The following is a 22,526-nucleotide window of genomic DNA, read 5'->3' as shown; positions in this document are numbered from 1 at the left end:
TGAGTTAGGATAGACATAATGGTCTCCAGTGCTAAAAAAACTTATAATTCTAAGGGGGTGAAATTCAACTTCGGCAGAGACACAAAACTGACTGCAACATTACCAATGGATAGTTAAACCAGGCGGGATGTATAATGGGAATGCAAAAATGTTAATATCCATTTGCACCCCTGACAAAGTAAAATTTTACTGCCACTTAATTTGAATTGGAATCCACTTTTTTTTTCCCTCCAATTTATGCTTTCAATTTTCTCCTCTTAAAGCAGTGACTCATGCTGGAGTACTATTCCAGTGGTAGCACCACTTTAATAGTTCATCCAAGTGATGTGTAATTATTGACGCTAAGCGCTGTAATCATATCCTTCCAAGTTTGTATAGTGACATTTCATCATAAATATCGTCGCAGAAACTTATGATAGAAAAAAATGGCAGAATTGTGGATTGATCTGCATAGATTTCAAGGACACTTCATTACCACGAAAAAAAACGGTTTCTCACAAAGAGCTGTCTCGAGTAATCTTATATACATCTAACATTTTCTGGAAATTATACAATTGCTAGGCACTTTCCCATTTGTGGAATAATTATGTTTTTAAAAATGATGAATGCAGATTCTATTTTGTTTTAAATATAAAGATCCAAGTGTTTACAAATTAACGTAGTATTTAGTACACAAATAGTGCAAAATGCCTGATTTCATAACTTAGACTGCATCTAAAATGGAATTTTGACGTTTTGATGGGGATTAGAGACATGGGCAGAATCTTGTGGAAGCAATGGATGTCTCATTTGCTGGCTGGAGAGTCGGCGTGGGACTAGCGTTGACTCCTTTGGCAAAGGCCCACTGAATCATGAGCCAATCAGGCAGTTTAGAGGCCACTAGCAGGACCCCCAAGGGCAGGACATCCTGTCCACTGACAGCTGCCAGTCTCTGACTGTCCAGCAGCTCCTTTGCGCAGCAACATCATCAGGGAGGTGGTAGTTGCTGCTGGAATGACAGCTACTGGAGACCCAGGATCAAGGAACAACCCAGGCCACAGGTAACTAATGGCGAGGGGATTTTCAACGGATGAGAGTCATGGGGTGAAGGAATTTGAAGGGGGTGGTTCTCAGTTAATCTTATCTTCCCAATCAAGCAGTGAGTGTCTTTGATTGAGTGACCCCTGCCCCTCCAGGAGACCACAAGCAACCTTGCACAGGTCTTGCTCCCTGCATGGCCAACCGCCTGCCCGCAAAGGGGTTAATGCTAGCAGCAGCGGGTCAAGGCCTTTATGTGGGCATTTATTGCCCAGTTAAGGGCCTCAGTTGGCACCAGGGCAAGAGGCCGTTCATGGTCATGAGCACCCTTCCCGCCATGGGCCTAAGTGGGATGGAGGCGGGAAGGTGGTAGGGTCCCCACCCACCACCCTCCTGCCTGATTAAATACCCTCCCAACCTCTGAACATGCCACAAGAGAGGGCAGAAGATTCCATGCAAAGTTTAAAATCTCAAATAGGAAAATCTGTTACATGTACTGCTCTCTGCAAAATAAATACTCTAACAACGAATGCTGTAATAGAGCATAGCAAAAAAGTTGCCACACAGATTTCAGATTTGTAGATGCACATTTATAACAGAATTCTACATTTAAAAGAAGTGTCTTTATGGAACGAGCTTTCTAATACTTCTACTGTTCAACTTGGACCAGTCATGTAAAACTCTATTATAAGAGTCATAAATACGATTTAGCAATGAAAAGACTCAGCTGACACCTAATCATTTAAAATATCAAACAGCATGAGTTCTTCCAACTACAATCATCATCCTTCAGTTTTGATATCCTCTGAAAGAGAAATGAAAACAAGTGTAGCCTTGTGGAATTACGGAAATAGACTTTTCCATCAACACTTTATTGCTGTAAATTTAGCCAAGTCCATCAAGTCCAAAACAGCATGGTAACAAAAATTTTAAAAAGCAACTAATTCTGTTTGTGGCCAATAAGTGCAGTAAAACGAAATGGCAGACCACAGAAGAGAAAATGGTTGATAATAGATATTGCTAATTTGTCCACTGGGGATTTACTACTCATGTAACTTAAACAGTTAAGCGCAGCAAATTACAAAAGGTGACATTGGATAACAGCCTCATAATATGCTACAGACCTTTATTTCATGAATCATATTAGCACCAGAACAATGTATTTTTAATTTCATGCCTGGACAATATAGGAAGGAGCTCAGTTAACATAAGCAAAGATAAAACATGGCTTGGTTATATGCTCAGTTCCAACCGTGTCTTAATCAGTACCCTGACATTGTCTTATTCAGTAACTTCTCCTAATCAGCTGCACTATAATTTATGGCACTTGTCAACCTAACACAAATATTCAATAATGATGCATGGGGAAAAGATGAAAGATGACCAGTTTTTAATAAAAGTTAGATTTCTAAAAGTATTACAAGTGATGAGAATTTTTAATAATTGTTGGTTAGACAAAGCCTCATTCACTAGAGATATACCTGAATACAATAGAAAATAGTTCTCCTATAAGAAAAAGATATCAAATGACTAGGAAAAGTCAAAACAACTTTGTGTCGGTGAAGCAATTTGAAATTGTATTATTTGAAATTCTTCAACATATTATGTATTAATATAGTTGACATGTACAGGATATTAAACTGGAGCAGTTATTGACACAAAGAAAGAACCTACAAAGTTACATAGTTGCACAAATTAGTATCAGATGAAATTCATTATAGACAAACACAAATTACACAATGGCAGGAAAAAGGATGCAACAAGTATATGATGGAAAATGCAGAAAAAAACCCCAAAGATAAAGCAGAAAGGGATGTAGATATGGTAGTACATTCAACATTAAGCATGTCAGGTCACTGGTCACCAAGGTTAGCAAACTCAATTAAAAATGTTCTGAAGGGTCATCTTGGACTTGAAACCTTAACTCCGTTACAGACGCTGCAAGACCTGAGTTTTACTTGCATTTTGTTTTTATTTCAGATTTCCGGCATCTGCAGTATTTTGCTTTTATTTTCAATTAAAAATTAGTCTCTTGGAAGCACAGAACTTGAATATTGCTGAGAAAAGAGACATGCTGTCAAAGCTTTTCAACTTGTACTCAAAAGGACAGAATGTCAAATTTCAAAGGGAACAACAATTTATACTGCATGAGAAAAGGGATGCTGATTGGTTGCAAGTTGGTGAGTGCACCAGGAAGCTATTGACAACCATGCTTTTGTTTATTCAAAAAAGATGCAATGTCTGGATGTATTCCTTTTGCCTGCAGAGGACAGGTCCCTGCATATGAATATATGCAGCTTCTAGCAAGCATAAATGAGTTGCATTGCGAGCCCAACTGATTATCTTAAATTGGTTGTTAGTGTAATTCTTAGCACACTCAGGATTGTTCAGCGAGTGCAGAATCACACCTAACATTAGACATTATGTTCTGACTTTTGCAAGCATGGGTTGGTTGAGTACAGTCAGTACTCTGCCTATTGTAACCAGCCAAAGCGATGTGCTGCTTGATATGAACCGCCAGTCACTGGTACATTCAGTTTACGTATCTGGCATCGCACCAGCACTGAAATTCATATACCACATTACTCATTTGTGTGGTAGGCAGAACCTCTTTTTGGTTTGACGGCGGTATTCTGATAGCATACAAAAAATACTAAATAATTATGGGGCCAAAGGCAGGGGCAGGAAATAAATACAATAACTATGATTAGAGAAAAAGCACTAGGGAATCTAATGGGGCTAAAGGCCGATAAGTCACCTGGACCTGATGGGTTACATCCTAGGATATTAAAGGAAACAGCTGCAGAGATAGTGGATGCACTGGTAGAATCCTTAGATTCTGGAAAAGTCCCAGAGGATTCAAAAACTGCCAATGTAACACCCTTATTCAAAAAGGGAGGGAGACAAAAAACAGGTAACTATAGGCCAGTTAGTTTAACATCTGTCATCGGGAAAATGTTGGAGTCTATTATAAAGGGTGTAATAGCAGAGCATTTAGAAATGCATAATATAATCAGAGTCAGCATGGCTTCATGATGGGGAAATCATGCCTGACAAATTTATTAGAATTCTTTGAGGAGGTAACAAGTAGGGTAGATAAAGGGGAACCAGATGTTGTAATATATTTGGATCTCCAAAAGGTGTTCGATAAGGTACCGCACGTAAGGCTATTTAATAAGAGCCCATGGTGTTGGGAGTAGTACATTAGCATGGATAGAGGACTGCTAACTAATAGAAGACAGAATTGGGATACGGGGGGGCATTTTCAGGATGGCAGCCTGTAACTAGTGGAGTGCCCCAGGGATCAGTGCTGGGGCCTCAATTATTTACAATATATATTGACGACTTGGATGAGGGAAATGAATGAACTATCGCCAAGTTTGCAGATGACACAAAAATAGGTGGGAAGGCAAGTGATGAGGAAGACACAAAAAGTCTACAGAGGGATATAGACAGGTTAAGCGAGTGGGCAAAAACGTGGCAGATGGAACATAACGTGAGAAAGTGTGAGGTTATGCACTTTGGCAGGAATAGAGGAGCTGAATATTATTTAAATGGAGAAAGACTGAAGAAAGCTGCAGCACAGAGGGATTTGGGTGTCCTCGTGCATGAATCCCAAAAAGCTAGCATACAAGTTCGGCAGGTAATAGGTAAGGCAAATGGAATGTTGGTCTTTATTTCAAAGGGAATGGAATATAAAAATAAGGAAATCTTGCTAAAACTATACAAGGCACTAGTTAGACCACACCTAGAATACTATGAACAGTTCTGGTCCCCTTATCTAGGGAAAGATATACTGGCATTGGAGGCAGTCCAGAGAAGGTTCACTCGGTTGATCCTGGGTTTGGAGGGATTTTCTTATGAGGACAGGTTGAGTAAGTTGGGCCTGTACTCATTGGACTTAAGAAGAATGAGAGGCGACCTTATTGAAACATATAAGATTCTTAGGGGCTTGACAGGGTAGATGTTGAGAGGTTGTTTCCCCTTATACCAACCCTGTCTTCTATTAGTTAGCCAGTCCTCTATCCATGCTAATGTACTACTCCCAACACCATGGGCTCTTATTAAATAGTCTTACGTGCGGTACCTTATCGAACATCTTTTGGAATTCCAAATGTATTACAACTTCTGGTTCCCCTTTATCTACCCTACTTGTTACCTCCTCAAAGAATTCTAATAAATTTGTCTAGGACCAGAGGGCATAATCTCAGAGCAAGGAGGTGCCCATTTAAAACAGAGATGAGAGGAATTTCTTCTCTCAGAGGGTAATCAATCTGTGGAATTCTTTGCAACAGAGGGCTGTAGAGGCTGGGTCGTTAAGTATATTCAAGGCTGAGATAAACAGGTTTTTAATCAGTAAGGGAATCAAGGGTTATGGAGAAAAGGCAGGAAAGCGGAGTTGAGGATTATCAGGTCAGCCATGGTTTCATTGAATGGCGGAGCAGCCTCGATGGGCCGAATGGCCTACTTCTGCTCCTACGTCTTATGGTCTTATGAAAACACCAGTCACGTTGCCACTGCAAAGTAGCAGTGTGAATCACTAGCTTCACCTATTGCTCAAATTTTTGAGATACCTTATCCTTCCAGGGTAGTTTGAGGCAGACTGGACACTTATCACATCCAAAAGTGGCAGCCTTAGGCCCATTCGTGAACATGTGGCATGTGGGATATGCAGTGAGCAATGATCTGATCGGGGTAGCCATTATCCTAGATAGTTTTGAAGTACCCTAATTCAACGTAAAGCTTGCGTGGTGAGCAAATGGCTCGGGCCCCATTTACATGAATGCCAATACAGCCAATCTTGCAGTACAGGGAGCTGTAGAAATCCCAACACGTATACTGAAGTATGTTTGCGGTAGACAGTAGTAGAAAATGCTTCAGCGGATTTCTCAACTAGCACATAGAGGAAAGACAGCTCATTAGACTGCTCCATTTTGAAAATGAATTTGCTGTTCATATGCAGGTCACATGTGGGACTAATTGGATACTTCTTTCAAAAAGCCAGCACAGGCATGATAGGCTGAATAGCTTCTTTCTGTGCTATATTGTTCTATGATATAAAAATTTTATCATGTCTCAGTTAGACTGCTGTGTGCAGTGTTGGACTCAACGTTACAGTTTCTGATAGGTTACAATGCTGATTCACTAGGATGATGCCCAAAGAGGAAAAACAAATACAAAGCAATGCTTGAAAAACTCTGGCATTTATTTTTAGAACAGTGCATTTTATGGATAGTAGAATGGAAATATTTGAAATTATGAAAGGATGGAACAAGGTAGGTAGAAGCAGCAGAGTGGCCTAGAACATACATATAAGAAAGGAAAAAAGAACGAACACGTGCTTATGTAATGCATTTCATAACTTCAGGATGTCCCAAAGTGAAGTTTTTTTTTTAATCTTTAGGTACAGCAACGATTGTAATATAGGGAAACGTAACAATCAATCTGAGCTGCAAGGATCCACAAACAGCAATGAGATAAATCTGTTGGTTGAGGGATTAATGTTGGCCAGGACACTGAGAGAACTCTCAAGCTCTTTTTCAAATAGTTCTATGGGATTGTTTACGACTTTATGTCCACCTGAAAAGACTCTTCCATGGACAGCACTTCCATCATGGCTGCATTCCCTCAAGTAGTGCACAAAATCCCAGTCTAGATCATGTACTCAAGTCACTAGAATGGGGCTTGAACCTACAACTTTCTGGCTCTGAGGTAAGAGTTAAATGTAAGAGATTTATAACAGAGACCCAGAGGCACAGTTTTTGAGCTGTGGAATTTCTCTCCAAGTTTAATGGTTGAAATATTGTGTCAGTATTCAAGTTTGGATAGGTGGATGAAGAAAAAGGGGACAAAGGTATGTGGGAACAGAGCTGATAATATGATGAGAACTTTTTATTCATGTGGAGGGTAAAACATTGACAGAGTAGTTGGACTGAAAGGCTTGCTCTGAGTAATTGTACACTTGCACAACACAATGTGAAAGCTCCTTAGTGAGTGCTCTAACTCACCATGATGCTAGTCATGGAAGAACTGCATTTAGAGTGGTAGAAGTATATTTGCCTGCACCTAAATGAGTTGAAAAGTGCATGAGTACATTTTGTTCAAAGTATTCCCTATTCTTATGGAACAAAGTAAATTTTAAAAATCTTTCATCACTGAGACTCTCAAGAAGGTCCTCTCTCCCCATTAGCCTGCTTACAGTGATATGATTACAGCTCCAATGTAAACACCAATGTACAACTTTAAATTAACCTGTGAACTGGCCAATTCTGGAAAATCATGCTAAACAGTAGGAATGCAGGTTTCCCGCTCAGTATAGCGGTTTCCAGCATCAAGTAAGTAGCGCAGTCTCAGACTTGGGTTATCTCCTCCGAAGACTGTCCTCAAATCTCCAAGAATTGAAGATTAATCTTCTGGACACTCTTGTAAGCAACCTAGCAGAAACATCATTGGGGCATCAAAATAATGATTTTTGAAATTTTCTTTGAACACTTTCATTTGTTAGTTCTCTAAGTATAGGAGGCGAAGAAAAGGCTGTTTGATGGGGCAGGACAATTGGAGGTCATGTGTTGGAACCTGCCGTATTATAGCATATCCAAGCAAAGGCAACAACCCTATTTCTGGCAAGTTTAATGTTTTATGCCTAACTGATTTCACTGAAACCATCGTCACTGCAGTGGGACAGTTCTGTTGTATGAATTGAGTATGAATCTCCCCAAAGCATGTCCACCATCTACAAGGCACAAGTCAGGAGTGTGATGGAATAGTCCACTTGCCTGGATGAGTGCAGCTCCAACCACACTCAAGAAGCTCGACACCATCCGGGACAAAGCAGCCTGCTTGATTGGCATCCCATCCACCACCTTCAACTTTTACTCACTCCACCACTGGCACACAGTGGCAGCAGTGTACACCATTAATAGGATGCACAGCTGCAACGCACCAAGGCTCCATCGACAGCACCTTCTAAACCCACGGCCTCTACCATCTAGAAGTGCAAGGGCAGCAGATGCTTGGGACCACCACCGCCTGCAAGATCCCCCCAAGTCACATACCATCCTGGCTTGGAACTATATCGCTTTCCCCTCACTGTTGTTGGGTCAAAATCCTAGAACTCCCTCCCTAACAGCACAACGAGTGTACTGACACCACATGGTGCAGTGGTTCAAGGCAGCTCTTCACCACCTTCTCAAGGGCAATTAGGACAATAAATGCTGGCCCCACCAGCAACACCCACATCCTGTGAAAGAACATTTTAAAAATCCAAAACATCAGTAGAAGTTCTTCTCTACAGAACTTTTTTAAAAATCATATTTTAAGTGGCTGCATCATAATGAAAGAATTGTATGTAGTATTGAGATTCTATGATTAAAAGCAACAGAATACAAGGGTACTTTAGATTTAAGATTGATCAACAAATGTTACGTCACACATATGCACGCTTACAATCCCAAAAACTGCTTTCATAAGCAATAAAACCAACATAATAATTCTGTAACTTTTAACCATTTATACTGATGACACCGCTGAATTTGGCAGCAAACTGATGATGCAAGTTCACCCCATCCCCAGTACAGTGGATATCACATGCTACAGACACTAACATTTCATAAGTTTGTTCTCACAGTATGGGTGAAGCTGAGAATGCAGCAATCATTGAATGTGAGCCTTTTTCCAGCAATTGTTTTTATAACTAACTAACTGGCTTGTCAGAACATTAAGAATCAGTCAGGAATGAGGGACTTCAGAAATGTAGAGATTGGAAAAATTGCAGCTGGACGACTTACAGCAGAGAGGGTTCAGAGGAAATTTGATAGTGATGTTCAAAATCATGGATGAGTAAATAAGGAGATCCTGTTTTCAGTGGCAGAAATGCTGATAAGCAGAAGACCCAGGTTTAATATGATTGGCAAAAGGACAAGAAGTAACATGAAGACATATTTTCCTTTACACAGTGAGCAGTCGTGATCTGGAAAGACAGTCGAAGTAGATTTAATAGTTATATTCAAGAGAATGGAAGTGAAAAAATATACAGAAAAAAAATTTGGGGTGTGAAATTAATTGGATAGCTCTACCAAACAGTTAGCACAGGCACAAGGGTTAGAGAGTCCCTTCTGTGCTATATTAGTCTATGATTCTTTGATGATTCGAGAAATTTAATCAGCTGGGTCAATGGACTTCATGAAACTCCAGGGATAGGGAATTTAGTTACGTGAAGAAATGAGAAAACCTGGGATTGTTCTTAGAGCGGATAAGGTTAAGGGGAGATTTAATAAAGAAGCACAAAACTGAGAGAAGTTTTGATAGAGTAAATAAGGAGAAACTGTTTCCATTGACAAGAGGGTCAGTAACTCTATGCAAGTGAATACATTTTGAATTGGGTAAAATCAGACCCTTTGTGCCAATGGGCCAGAGCTTCCAAGGAAAGGCAGTCGGATTGCTACTCCGTTATTTTTCTCCCATCTTAGTGGGGAGCTGCAGCTTCCTCGCCTGACCTTCCAACTCGGGTTGGCTGAGGATAGTGCGGTACAGTGGGTTCCTGAGGTCTTTGCTTGAGTGCAGCAGAGTCAGGGAGAAAGAAAGCCAGGCCTGCATTTTACGGCACTCACACAGCCATTGGGCGGTAACAATAAAGGTCCAGCCACTATGAGAAATCAGGGAGAAAGTATGTGTGTAAGGTGGTAAGTGGGTAGAATTGTGGGATGGGGGTCAGGTGCTCAGTGGCAGGGTCGGGTGTTGGGAGGTGGGGCTAGGGCCGCAGCGGCAGGGATAGTCAAGGCTGCAGTCGGAATTAGGAGATTTTGAGGAAGAGGGTTCCAAAGACACTCAACTCTTAAGAGAAAAATTTTTTCCTCATCTGTCTTAAATGAGTGACCCCTTATTTTTAAACAATGCCCCCTCGTTCTAGATTCTCCCACAAGAGGAAACATCTTTTCCACACCCATCCTGTCAAGCCCCCACAGGATCTTATATGCTTCAATCAAATTATCTCTTACTCTTCTAAACTCCAGCAGATACAAGCCCAGCCTGTCCAACCTTTCATCATAAAACAACCTGCCCATTCCAGGTATTAGCCTAGTAAACCTTCTCTAAACTGCTTCCAATGCATTTACATCCTTTAGCCACTTAATCTGGTGGCAACTTAGAATACAAGGTAGCAGTCATGCTACAGCTATACAAAGCCCTGCTTAGTACATGTGAAATACTGTGTTCAGTTCTGAGCATCAAACCTTAGGAAGGATATTTTGGCCGTAGAGGAAGTGCAGCATAGATTCCCTGGAATTTAGAAGGTTAAGGGGAGATTTAGTCAAAGTTTTCAAAATATTAAGAGGAACAGAGTGGATGGATAGAGAAAAACTGTTTCTGCTGATTGGGGACTAGAGCTTATAGCCTAAAAATAGAAAGAGCCACGTATTTCAGGAATGAAGTTAGGAAACACTTCAACACACAAAGTGTGACAGAAATTTGGAACTCTTCTGTAAATGGCCGTTGAAACTAGATCAATTGTTAATTTTAGAACTAAGATTGATAGATTTTTGTTAACCAAATGTATTTTTTAAAATTCGTTCACGGGGTGGGGGTGTCGCTGGCTGGGCCAGCATTTATTGCCCATCCTTTTTTGCCCTTGAGGTGGCGGTGGTGAGCTGCATTCTTGAACCGCCGCAGTCCGTGTGGTGTAGGTATATAGTGTTGTTAGGAAGAGAGTTCCAGGATTTTGACCCAGCGAAAGTGAAGGAAAAGTGATATATTTCCAAGTCAGAATGGTGAATAACTTGGAAGGGAACTTCCAGGTGGCGATGTTCCCATTTATCCACTGCCCTTGTCCATCTAGATAGTAGTGGTCGTGGGTTTGGAAGGTGCTGTTTAAGGAGCCTTGGTGAATTCCTGTAGTGCAGTGTATTAAGCGATAGGGGACAAAGGCAGATATATGGATCTAAGCTACAAATCAGTTATGATTTCACAGAATGGTGGTGGAACAGGCTCAAAGGGCTAAATGGTCTACTCTCTTCTATGTTCCCAAATTAATTTACTATTCTCGCTTGCTTCTTTCATTGACATTACTTTCCAGCAATTGTTGATTTTTTTTCTTTTCTAGAAAATATTATGATTTTATGGCTCATTACTTTTTTTTTTTGCTTTCTTTGTATCTGCTATCCCTTAGTGACCTCATCCATTGGCAGGGTCGGGTTCCATTTCTATGTTGACAACATCCAACTCTTCTCCCACCACCACTTTCCTTGTCCCCCCTGCCTTTTCAGTATTGTCAAGTTGTCTGTCGAGCATTACACCATAAGTGAGTCAGAATTTTCTACAATTTCAAACAAAATTCCCTCTCCCCTGTCACTGACTCCATCTCCCTGTCTGATTACTCATTCAAGCTGAACAGATTGTGTGTGCCATTTCAGCATCCTGTTCAATCTAAAGCTGAGCTTCAAACTTTACCCTACCCTTCACTAAGGCTGTATACTTATACTTTGCAATATTGCCCACATTTACCTTCACTGCTACCTTCAATGAAACCTTCAATCTTTTCATTATCTCTAGACTCAATTTCTCTAATGCTTCCCTATCAGCCATCTGGCCTCCACTCGCTATAAATTCTAAACTGTCCAAAACTTGTAACTCACATCTGTCTCATACTAAATCCGACAGATACATCACTTCTATCCTCACTTATTAACATCGCCTCTGTCCTCCAATACATCTAAAATAAAATTGAAAAATTCCTGCCATAGCATCACCCCACCTACTTCAGTAACCTTATTTCCGCCAGTCCTCTAGCTTTCTGTACACTCCCTCCTCTCTCTACTCCGCTATTAGAACCATAGAACCATAGAAGAGTTACAGCACAGGAGGTCATTCGGCCCATCTTGTCCATGCCAGCCCGAGGACACCCACGCGCCCTTTCTAATCCCACCTTCCTGCACCCGGCCCATAGCCCTGCAGCTTACAGCACTTTAGGTGCAGATCCAGGTACCTTTTAAAAGAGTTTAGAGTTTCTGCCTCTACCACCAACTTGGGCAGCGAAATTCCATACACCCACTACTCTCTGCGTAAAAAACCTCTTCCTCATGTCCCCCCTACACCTTCTGCCACTTATCTTGAATCTATATCCCCTGGTTCTAGAATTCTCCACCAAGGGAAGCAATTTTATCCTGTCCACTCTATCTATTCCCCTCATAATTTTGTACACCTCAATCAAGTCACCTCTCAGCCTTCTTTGTTCTAAGGAAAATAACCCCAACCTATCCAATCTCTCCTCGTAGCTACACTTTTCTAACCCTGGCAACATTCTTGTAAACCTCCTCTGCACTCTCTCCAGAGCTATTATGTCCTTCCTGTAAAGTGTGACCCGAACTGCACACAATACTCCAGTTGTGGCCTCACCAGTTTTTTATACAATTCCAACATTATATCCTTGCTTTTATATTTTATACCTCTGCCAATGAAGGAGAGCATTCCATATGCCTTCTTTGCAACCTTGTCTACTTAAACTGCTGCCTTCAAGGACCTGTGTACTTGTACGCCAAGATCTCTCACTTCATCTACCCCTCTTAGTATATTCCCATTTATTGTGTAATCCCTGTAACTGTTTGACCTCCCTAAATGTATGACCTCACACTTCTCTATGTTAAAATCCATCTGCCACTTTACTGCCCACTCCACCAACCCATCAATATCGTTTTGGAGATTATGGGCAGAACTTTGCCCTAGGTTAGTGGGCGGGTCCCACCGGCTCGGCGGCGGGCGGGCAACCGGGCCCCACCGCCATTTTGAGTGGGCGGGCCAATTAAGGCCCACCCAGCGGTCTGCCCAACGGGAAGCGCTATGTGCTTCCTGTGCAAAGGGGGTGGGGGAGAGAGGGATTCCCCAACTGTCAAAGTGCGCTCTTTCGCGCGCGTCTCAGGGAGATCACTGACAGTGCTTCAAAGTGTCAAAATAGAAACATTTTTTAAAATTAACATGACCCCCTCATGTGACGATGTCACACGAGATGAGACATGTTAATAAATCTCAAAAAGTTTATTTAAGATTATTAAAACGGACATGAAACCTCATCCGGCCAGTGGATGAGGTTTCATGTTTTATAAGAAGCCCGCTGAGGCTCTTGGCCTGCCAACAGCCTGAAGGTTGGACAGGGAGGGCCTTTAATTACCTTAATTACCCTGTCAATGGCCATTGACAGGTCGATGGGCAGACAGCTAATTTCACTGTCCGCCCGCCTTCCTGCATATTTACAGTCCATAGCACCCTCGCCTTTGAATCAGAGGGTTGTGGGTTCATGTCCCACTCCCGGAAACCAAGAACTGCGATTGTACTTGAAAGAGTTGCAATCTGTGACTGTTGATAACTCGAAAGAGTTTCCTGCATATTTAAATGGGGTGGGATGACATCCCACGTCATTTTCCCGTCGGCAAGAGGGCCCCGCCCCCAAATCGTCAACAGGAAAATTCAGGCCTATGGCTATCCTCTACACTATCCACTACTCGGCTAATCTTTGTGTCATCTGCAAATTTCCCAATCTTGCCCCCCACGTTCACGTCCAAATCGTTAATATATAACACAAATTTATATAACACAAACAGCAAGGGTCCCAACACCGAGCCCTGTGGAACACCACTTGAGACAACTTTCCATTCGCAAGGGCATCCATCGACCATTACCCTTTGTTTCCTGTTACAAAGCCAACCTTTTATCCAGTTTGCCACATTACCCTGAATCCCATGGGCTTTTACTTTCCTGACCAATCTGCCATGTGGGATCTTGTCAAATGCCTTGCTAAAATCCAAATACTCAAACTGCTCCTGAAAGGCCTGAATATAGATGGTCCAGAGGGTAAGTGATAAACAATTAAGAGAAGGAAAGAGAGAGCATGAGAAGACACTGGCAGCTAAGATAGAAGGGAATCCAGAAGTCTTCTATAGGCATATAAATACTAAAAAGATAGGAAAAGGAGGAGTGGGGTCGATTAGGGACCTAGAAGGGGATCTGCGCATGAAGGCAGGGGGCATGGTTTCTTTAATATATATTGAAAGACCTAAACTTAGGTGTTCAGGGTTCAATTTCAAAATTTGCAGATGACACCAAACTTGGAAGAATTGTGTACTTTGAGGAGGACAGTAATAGACTTCAGGAGGACATACACAGGCTGGTGGGATGAGTGGACAAACGGCAGAAGAGATCTAATAGAATGATTCATTTTGGTATGAACAGCAGGAAGCTGCAATATAAAATAATGGGTACAATTCTAAAAGGGATGCAGAAACAGAGGGACCCGAGGTACACTCTTTTCAGCACAAGTTAAAAAATGAACTAATTAACTAATCAACAGACCCTTAAATGGACACTGTAACAAAAACTTTATAAGAAACTTAAATTAAAGTGTTGTTTCCGGGGCTGATGGTGCACTCCTGCAGCACCCACCAGTCGCGGAAGGCCTCAAGCCTCTCCAGGGAGACCCTGGTCTGAATATAGCCATGGAAGAGAGGCAGACAGTTGGGCCTAATGACCCCTTCAATCGCTCACTACCTGGACCTTTTAATGGCCAGCTCGGCCAGGCCCAGGAGCAGGCTTACGAGAAGGTCCTCCCCCTTCTTGCCTCCCTACCACGCACCCCACCCCCCCCACCCCACCGCGCCACCCAAAGCTTGAGCTGCCTCGACACCTCGAAAACCTGGAGGTATACTCTTTTTGAGAAACAAAATCAATAAATTAAACTAAAAATCAATAATCTGAAGAGGTGACAGCCTCTGATGAGGCATTGTAACTAAAACAAAAACGTTAAAGAAAACTTACAAAACTAAATCAAAATGTCATTTCCAGGGAGAGTGATGATGCACCCCAGCCCCTGCGGTGCCCACCGATCACGGAAGACCTCTAGCATACCGGTGAACATTACATGCTCCCTCTCCAGAGCCACCCGACTGTGAACATAGCTGCGGTAGAGGGGTGGTCAGGCCAGATGACCCCCTCAACCAGCCGCTGTCTGGATCTGTTGAAAGCCACCTCAACCAGGCCCAGAAACAGGCTTACAAGGAGGTCCTCCCTCCTCCTTGCACCCCGCCCCCTCCACGCTTGAGCCATCTCGACAACTCAAAAACTTGGAGGTATATGTACACAAGTCATTGAAGGTGACAGGGTAGGTTGAGAATTAATTAATAAAGCATACAGGAACCTGCGCTTTATAAATAGGGATATAGAGTACACAAGCAGGCAAGTTATGCTAAACATTTATAAAACACACGTTCAGTCTCAACTGGCATATTGTCTCCAGTTCTGGGCACCACACTTTAGGAAGGATGTTAAGGATGCAAAGGCATTCAAGATGGTGTGGGAAAGGTTCAGGACAATAGTTCCAGGAATGAGAAACTTCAGTTACATGTATAGTTTGGAGTTGTTTGCCTTGAAGAAAAGGTTAAGAGATTTGATTAAGTTGTTCAAAATCGTGAATGGTCTGGACAGAGTAAATAGGGAGAAATTGGTCCCGTTGGCAGAAGGATTGGAACCAGAGGGCACCAATTGAAGGTGGTTGGCAAAAGAAACAGGTGTCATGAAGAAAAACCTTTTTACACAACCATGGTTAGAAACTGGAATGCACTACCTGAGTGTGGCAGTGCAGATTCAATCGAGGCTTCCAAAGGACAACTGGATTATATGTAGAGAAAATATTTGCAAGGCTACGGGGAAAAGGTGGGGGAGTGGGTCAGGTTAAGTTCCTCTCGTGGAGTCAGTGCACATATGACGGGCCAAATGGCCTCCTTTTTACTGTAACCATTCTATGACCTGCTGTCCTCTTGTGAAGTGTCTGTGAAATTATTTTATGCTTTAAGGGAACTTTATAAATATGTTCATTCTCAATTTGAACAACGCCGTGTGAGGGAGGTTTTGAGACCCCTCATTCCTAATCCCGGCCTGTCCTTGGTTAGTTCAGCTCAAAGGTCTCAGAACCTGCGGCAAAATATCTCTGCCAGAAGCGGCCAGTCCGGGGCCGAGCCGGGCCGGTCACCGTCCCCCCTCAGCCTGGGGCCGGGCCGGTCACCGTCCCCCCTCAGCCCGGGGCCGGGCCGGGCCGGTCACCGTCCCCCCTCAGCCCGGGGCCGGACCGGGCCGGTCACCGTCCCCCCTCAGCCCAGGGCCGGGCCGGTCACTGTCCCCCCTCAGCCCGGGGCCCGGGAGTTGAGACCGCCCCTCTCCCCCGGTACCTTTCGGAGAGACTCCCTCAGGCTGTAATGCTCTTGAGTGTAGATGATGTCCTGAGGAGGTGGAACCGAACTTGTTTCACGGGCCGCTTTCTCGGAATAACACCGGGACCAGAGCACTGGAACCCGGGCCCCAAGCCGGGTCCGGCTCCGGATAAACAACCGGGAGCAGCTAGCGGCCATGGTGACAGTGAGTGCGCAGGCGCCGAGACTGCAGCAGGTGGGAAGTAGTAGAGACAGAGAGGGTCAGGGTAAAGAGATCTCGGGGGAGGGTCAGGGCAAATAGATATGGGTGGGGGGGACATTGATCAGGGCAGAGAGATGGGTGGGGGGGACATTGGTCAGGGCAGAGAGATGGGGAGGGGGGCAGGGTCAGGGTAGTGAGATGGGGGCAAAGAGATGGGGGGCAGGGTCAGGGCAGAGAGATGGGGGGTGCAGGGTCAGGGCAGAGATGGCGGGGGCATATGGTCAGGGCAGAGAGATGGCAGGGGGACATGGTCAGGGCAGAGAGATGGACGGGGGAACATGGTCAGGGCAGAGAGATGGCGGGGGGACATGGTCAGGGCAGAGAGATGGACGGGGGGACATGGTCAGGGCAGAGAGATGGACGGGGGGACATGGTCAGGGCAGAGAGATGGACGGGGGGACATGGTCAGGGCAGAGAGATGGATGGGGGACATGGTCAGGGCAGAGAGATGGCAGGGGGACATGGTCAGGGCAGAGAGATGGGGGGGGAACATGGTCAGGGCAGAGAGATGGCAGGGGGACATGGTCAGGGCAGAGAGATGGGGGGCAGGGTCAGGGCAGAGAGATGGGGGGAGACATGGTCAGCGCAGAGAGATGGGGGGCAGGGTCAGGGCAGAGAGATGGGGGGCAGGGTCAGGGCAGAGAGATGGGGGGCAGGGTCAGGGCAGAGAGATGGGGGGCAGGGTCAGGGCAGAGAGATGGGGGGACAAAGAGATGGGGGACAGGGTCAGGGCAGAGAGATGGGCGGGGGCACATGGTCAGGGCAGAGAGATGGGCGGGGGGACATGGTCAGGGCAGAGAGATGGGCGGGGGGGACATAGTCAGGGCAGAGAGATGGGGGGGCAGGGAGGGCAGAGAGATGGGGGGGCAGGGAGGGCAGAGAGATGGGGGGCAGGGAGTGCAGAGATATGGGGGGGGAGGGAGGGCAGAGAGATGGGGGGCCAGGGAGGGCAGAGAGATGGGGGGACAGGGTCAGGGCAGAGAGATAGCAGGGGACCTGGTCAGTGTAAGAACGATGATTTGGGGAGACATCACTCCAATTGCTGAGATTAGTGCATCGGGAGGACGGGATTACTGCATGAATTGACATCAGGATTGGGAGGTCATCAGAAGAATTCAGATTATGGGAAGAGGGTCTTTTCGACATCTGAGAGTTTGACAGGAGGGTTGTGGCCTTTTTGCTACAGCTTAGTACAGCAAAAAAGATTGTATCTGAAAGAGGTGAGACACTAGCAGACACTGGCAGTGAGACTTGTCATTTTCACAAATGTAACTAGCTTTATTTATATCGGTCTTAAAAATACATGTTCATAAATGGGTTTACAATCTATGACCCAAAACATATTCTGGAATCATGAATTGTTTTCATATTATTCTTGGGCACCTCTTAGTACGAATCTCCCACAACAGGTGATCAAATTAAGCAAGACCTGTTAAAATGGTTTAGTCTTGTTGCAATGAATTATTTTGGTGGGGGGTGGGCAGGAGAAGGTCTGTTTGGCTACTGTTAGTCATCATGAGTTTGAGTAAAGCAGTGCATTCCAGTGGTAGTGTTATGGTATTATCACACACAAACCATTTCCACTATTGTGACACAATAAAAATTGGGATGCGTTTTTTTCATTGCGCAAGTTGTATATGAGGGTAAGACCAATATTGGCAACTTGCTCCCAAAATGTTGATGTAGTCCAAGGATCAATTTCTATCGATCCTTTCCTTTGGCTTCTTGGCTTGGCCACGCACTGCTGAATAATCTAGACTAATATCCCTAACTACCAGATGTTGGAATTTACTGACTAATTCACAGATTACAGGAAAAAACTGACTCTGTTACAAAATAAATTAGGAACTCGCTCTCCTGATATCAAAATTACAATATAAAAGCAACTTCATTGGTCTGTGTGGGCAATTTGCATCCCTTGTTCCAAAAGTAGCAGCAATCCCAATGTAACCTGGTAAATTTGCTAACTCTGGCAGCAGGAAATTTTTTTTTTTGAAAAATATACTTTATTCATAAAATATCTGGAAGAACATTCCAAAACATTTCAAAATCACCATCACGTAAGTACAATCAGATTCAACTTTTATCACAATGTATTGCATGTATCACAAGGTGCATCAATACAATCAATGAATATTACAATCATTTCAATCTGGTCAATGCAGACAATCAGACAATGGTATTGGAGTTATCAACATACATCATGTTGCACTCAGAGGTGCTTCAATACATTTATAATACAATTAGTATTCAATGCATACATTCATTTTGAGCTGTACAGCCCGAGTGGCTCTCAACAGTTCCCAGCCCCTCGGTGCACTGTGGCAGAAAGGTCTTAGACAGCGACCTTTCCCCATTGCGCCTTTGCGGCGGCTGCACCAAGCTTTAGTGCGTCCAGCACGTAGTCCTGGACTTTGGAATGTGCCAGTCTGCAACACTCGGTCGGGGACAACTCTTTGCGCTGGAAGACCAATAAGTTTCGGGCAGACCAAAGAGCGTCTTTCACCGAGTTGATGATCCTCCAGCTGCAGTTGATGTTTGTCTCGGTGTGTGTCCCTGGGAACAGCCCGTAGAGCACAGAGTCCTGTGTCATAGAACTGTTCGGGATGAACCTCGACAGAAACCACTGCATCTCTCTCCAGACCTTCTTTGCAAAGGCACAATCCACAAGGAGGTGATCAGCGGTCTCGTCCCCACCACAGCCACCTTGAGGGCAACGTGCAGAGGGGGTGAGACTCCTGGCATGTAGGAAGGATCTGACGGGGAGGGCCTTTCTCACCACCAGCCAAGCCACATCTTGGTGCTTGTTGGAAAGTTCTGGCGATGAGGCATTCTGCCAAATGACTTTGACAGTCTGCTCAGGGAACCATCCCACAGGATCCACCCTCTCCTTTTCCCGCAGGGCCTCTAAGATGTTACGTGCTGACCACTGCCTGATGGACTTATGGTCAAAGGTGTTTCTCTGCATAAATTTTTCTACCAGGGACAGGTGGTACGGCATGGTAACTCTGGCAGCAGGAAATTTTTTTTTACAAAAATATACTTTATTCACAAAATATCTTCAACAACATTTCAAACCATTTCAAAATCACCAAAACAAAAATACAATCGGGTTCAACTTTTACAACGTGTGTCACGAAATGCATTGATACAAAAAATGAATATTACAATCATTTGCAGACATTCATTTTGAGCTGTACAGCCCGAGGGGATTTAAACAGTTCCCAATCCCTCGGTGCACTGTGGTAGAAAGGTCTTAGGCAGCGACCCTTCCCCATTGCGCCTTTGCGGCGGCTGCCCCAAGCTTTAGTGCATCCCTCAGCACGTAGTCCTGGACGTTGGAATGTGCCAGTCTGCAACACTCGGTCGGGGACAACTCTTTGCACTGGAAGACCAACAAGTTTCGGGCAGACCAAAGAGCGTCTTTCACCGAGTTGATGATCCTCCAGCTGCAGTTGATGTTTGTCTCGGTGTGTGTCCCTGGGAACAGCCCGTAGATGAATGGGATGAACCTTGTCAGAAACCACTGCATCTCTCTCCAGACCTTCTTTGCAAAGGCACAATCCAACAGGAGGTGAACAACGGTCTCTTCCCCAACACAGCCACCTCGAGGGCAACGTGCTGAGGGGGTGAGACTCCTGGCGTGTAGGAAGGACCTGACAGGGAGGGCCTTTCTCACCACCAGCCAAGCTAAGTCTTGGTGCTTGTTGGAAAGTTCTGGTGATGAGGCATTCTGCCAAATGACTTTGACAGTCTGCTCGGGGAACCATCAAACAGAATCCACCCTCCTTTTCTCGCAGGGCCTCTAAGATGTTACGTGCCGACCGCTGCCTGATGGACTTGTGGTCAAAGGTGTTTCTCTGCATAAATTTTTCCACGAAGGACAGGTGGTATGGCACGGTCCAACTACTTGGAGCGTTCCGCGGCAGCGTGGCCAGACCCATCCTTCGCAACACCGGGGACAGGTAGAACCTCAGCATGTAGTGACACTTGGTGTTTGCGTACTGAGGGTCTACACACCGCTTGATGCAGCCGCACACAAAAGTGGCCATCAGTATGAGGGCGATGTTGGGCATGTTTTTTCCCCCTTTATCTAGAGGCTTGTACATCGTGTCCCTGCGGACACGATCCATTTTCGACCTCCAGGTAAAGCGGAAGATGGCTCGGGTGATTGCCACCACGCAGGAGTGTGGAATGGGCCAGACCTGCGCCACGTACAGCAACAGCGAGAGTGCCTCACATCTGATGACCAAGTTCTTACCCGCAATGGAGCGGGAGCATCGCTCCCGCATGCCCAGTTTCCTCTTCACCATAGACACTCGCTCCTTCCAGTTTCTAATGCATGCTCTGGTCCCTCCGAACCATATCCCCAGCACCTTCAGGCCGTCAGCCCTGACGGTGAAGGGGACAAAGGATCGGTCAGCCCAGTTCCCAAAGAACATGGCCTCGCTCTTCCCAAGATTTATCTTGGCTCCGGAGGCCAGTTCGAACTGGCCGCAGATGTGGATCAGTTTGCGCACTGATAGTGGATCTGAGTAGAAGACGGCGACATCATCCATGTACAGGGAGGCTTTGACCTGAGTGCCTCCACTGCCTGGGATCGTCACTCCTCTTATGCCCGGATCCTCCCTGATGGACTCAGCAAAGGGTTCTATGCAACACACAAAAAGAACAGGCGAGAGAGGACAGCCCTGCCTGACTCCAGATTTAATCGGAAAGCTATCTGATTCCCACCCATTGATTGAGACTGCGCTACTGATGTTGGTGTAGAGCAGTCGGATCCAATTGCGAATTCCCTCCCCAAACCCCATTTTGGAGAGCACATCCCCCATGTAGGTGTGCGATATTCTGTCAAAGTCTTTCTCCTGATCCAAGCTGATGAAGCAGGTGTCCACACCCCTGTCCTGTACATAGACAATCGTATCCCTGAGCAGCATGAGGCTGTCAGATATCTTCCTGCCCGGCACAGTGCAGGTCAGGTCAGGGTGGATCACCAATTCCAGAGCGGATTTGACCCGATTGGCGATGACCTTGGACAGAATCTTATAGTCCACATTCAACAGTGAAATGGGTCGCCAATTTCTAATTTCCTCCCTTTCCCCCTTGTGCTTGTAGATGAGGGTGATGATGCCTTTCCTCATGGATTCTGACATACTGCCGGCCAGGAGCATACTCTTGTACACTTATAGCAGGTCTGGGCCAATCAAGTCCCACAGAGCCGAATACAACTCCGCCGGCAAGCCGTCGCTTCCAGGAGTTTTACTCTTCTCGAAGGACTCAAGGGCCTTAGTCAGTTCGTCAGGAGTTAGCGGTTTGTCCAGGCTCTCCCGCATACTGTTGTCTAAGACCTCCGTGATAGAGGACAGGAAGGACTGGGAGGCCGTGCTGTCTGTGGGCTTCATGTCATACAATCCGGCATAAAAGGATTTGCTGATTCTCAAAATGTCGGACCGTGATGACTTTACTGAGCCGTCTTCTTCCTTCAGGCTGCTGATCACAGAGCTCTCTCTGTGAACATTTTGGAAGAAGAAACGTGAGCACGTCTCATCCTGCTCCACGGAGCAGACTCTGGAATGGAAGATGATCTTGGAGGCTTCCGAGGCAAAGAGCGAGGCTTGCTGGCTCTTCACCTCTTGGAGTTCCTCCTTGACATCGACCCCCATCGACTGCAGCCGGAGCAGATTCTGCATGTTTTTCTGGAGTCGGGACATTTCCCTCTGTTCCTTTCTAGCTTTCTGGGTGCCTTTGAGGATGAAAAACCTCTTGATGTTTCCCTTGATCGCTTCCCACCAGTGTGTCAGGGACTCAAAGAGGGGTTTCACGGTTCTCCAACCTTTGTATTCCCTCTTGAGCTCCTCAATGTTCTCTGGGGTCAGCAGTTGCACGTTTAGCTTCCATGCCCCCCTGCCCACCCTCTGGCCCTTCTCTAAGTGGCAGTCAGCCAGTAGGAGGCAGTGGTCAGAGAAGAACACCGGCTTGATGTTGCTGGATCTGACTGCGAACGCTCGGGACACAAACAGGAAGTCTATCCTGGAACGGATGGACCCGTCTGGCCGCGACCA

The 22,526-nt window shown here is 45.1% G+C and overlaps 1 protein-coding gene across 1 annotated transcript in view; it reads right to left on the bottom strand.

Moving 5' to 3' along the window:
- The window catches only part of LOC144678812 (putative acyl-CoA dehydrogenase 6), a 98,700-nt gene extending 82,272 nt beyond the window's left edge, over positions 1-16,428 (bottom strand). Inside the window, exon 1 of the mRNA XM_078538755.1 lies at positions 16,221-16,428. Within this exon, the coding sequence (XP_078394881.1) occupies positions 16,221-16,400 (180 nt within the window). The 5' untranslated portion in view covers positions 16,401-16,428. The remainder of the gene's footprint in view (positions 1-16,220) is intronic.
- Positions 16,429-22,526: the final 6,098 nt, after the last annotated feature.

The sequence above is a fragment of the Cetorhinus maximus genome, chromosome 3 (assembly GCF_964194155.1).
Source record: "Cetorhinus maximus chromosome 3, sCetMax3.hap1.1, whole genome shotgun sequence".
NCBI classification, from domain to species: Eukaryota; Metazoa; Chordata; class Chondrichthyes; order Lamniformes; family Cetorhinidae; genus Cetorhinus; species Cetorhinus maximus.
Note: the sequence above shows the minus strand (reverse complement) of the source record. Positions and strands in the feature narration are given on the sequence as shown.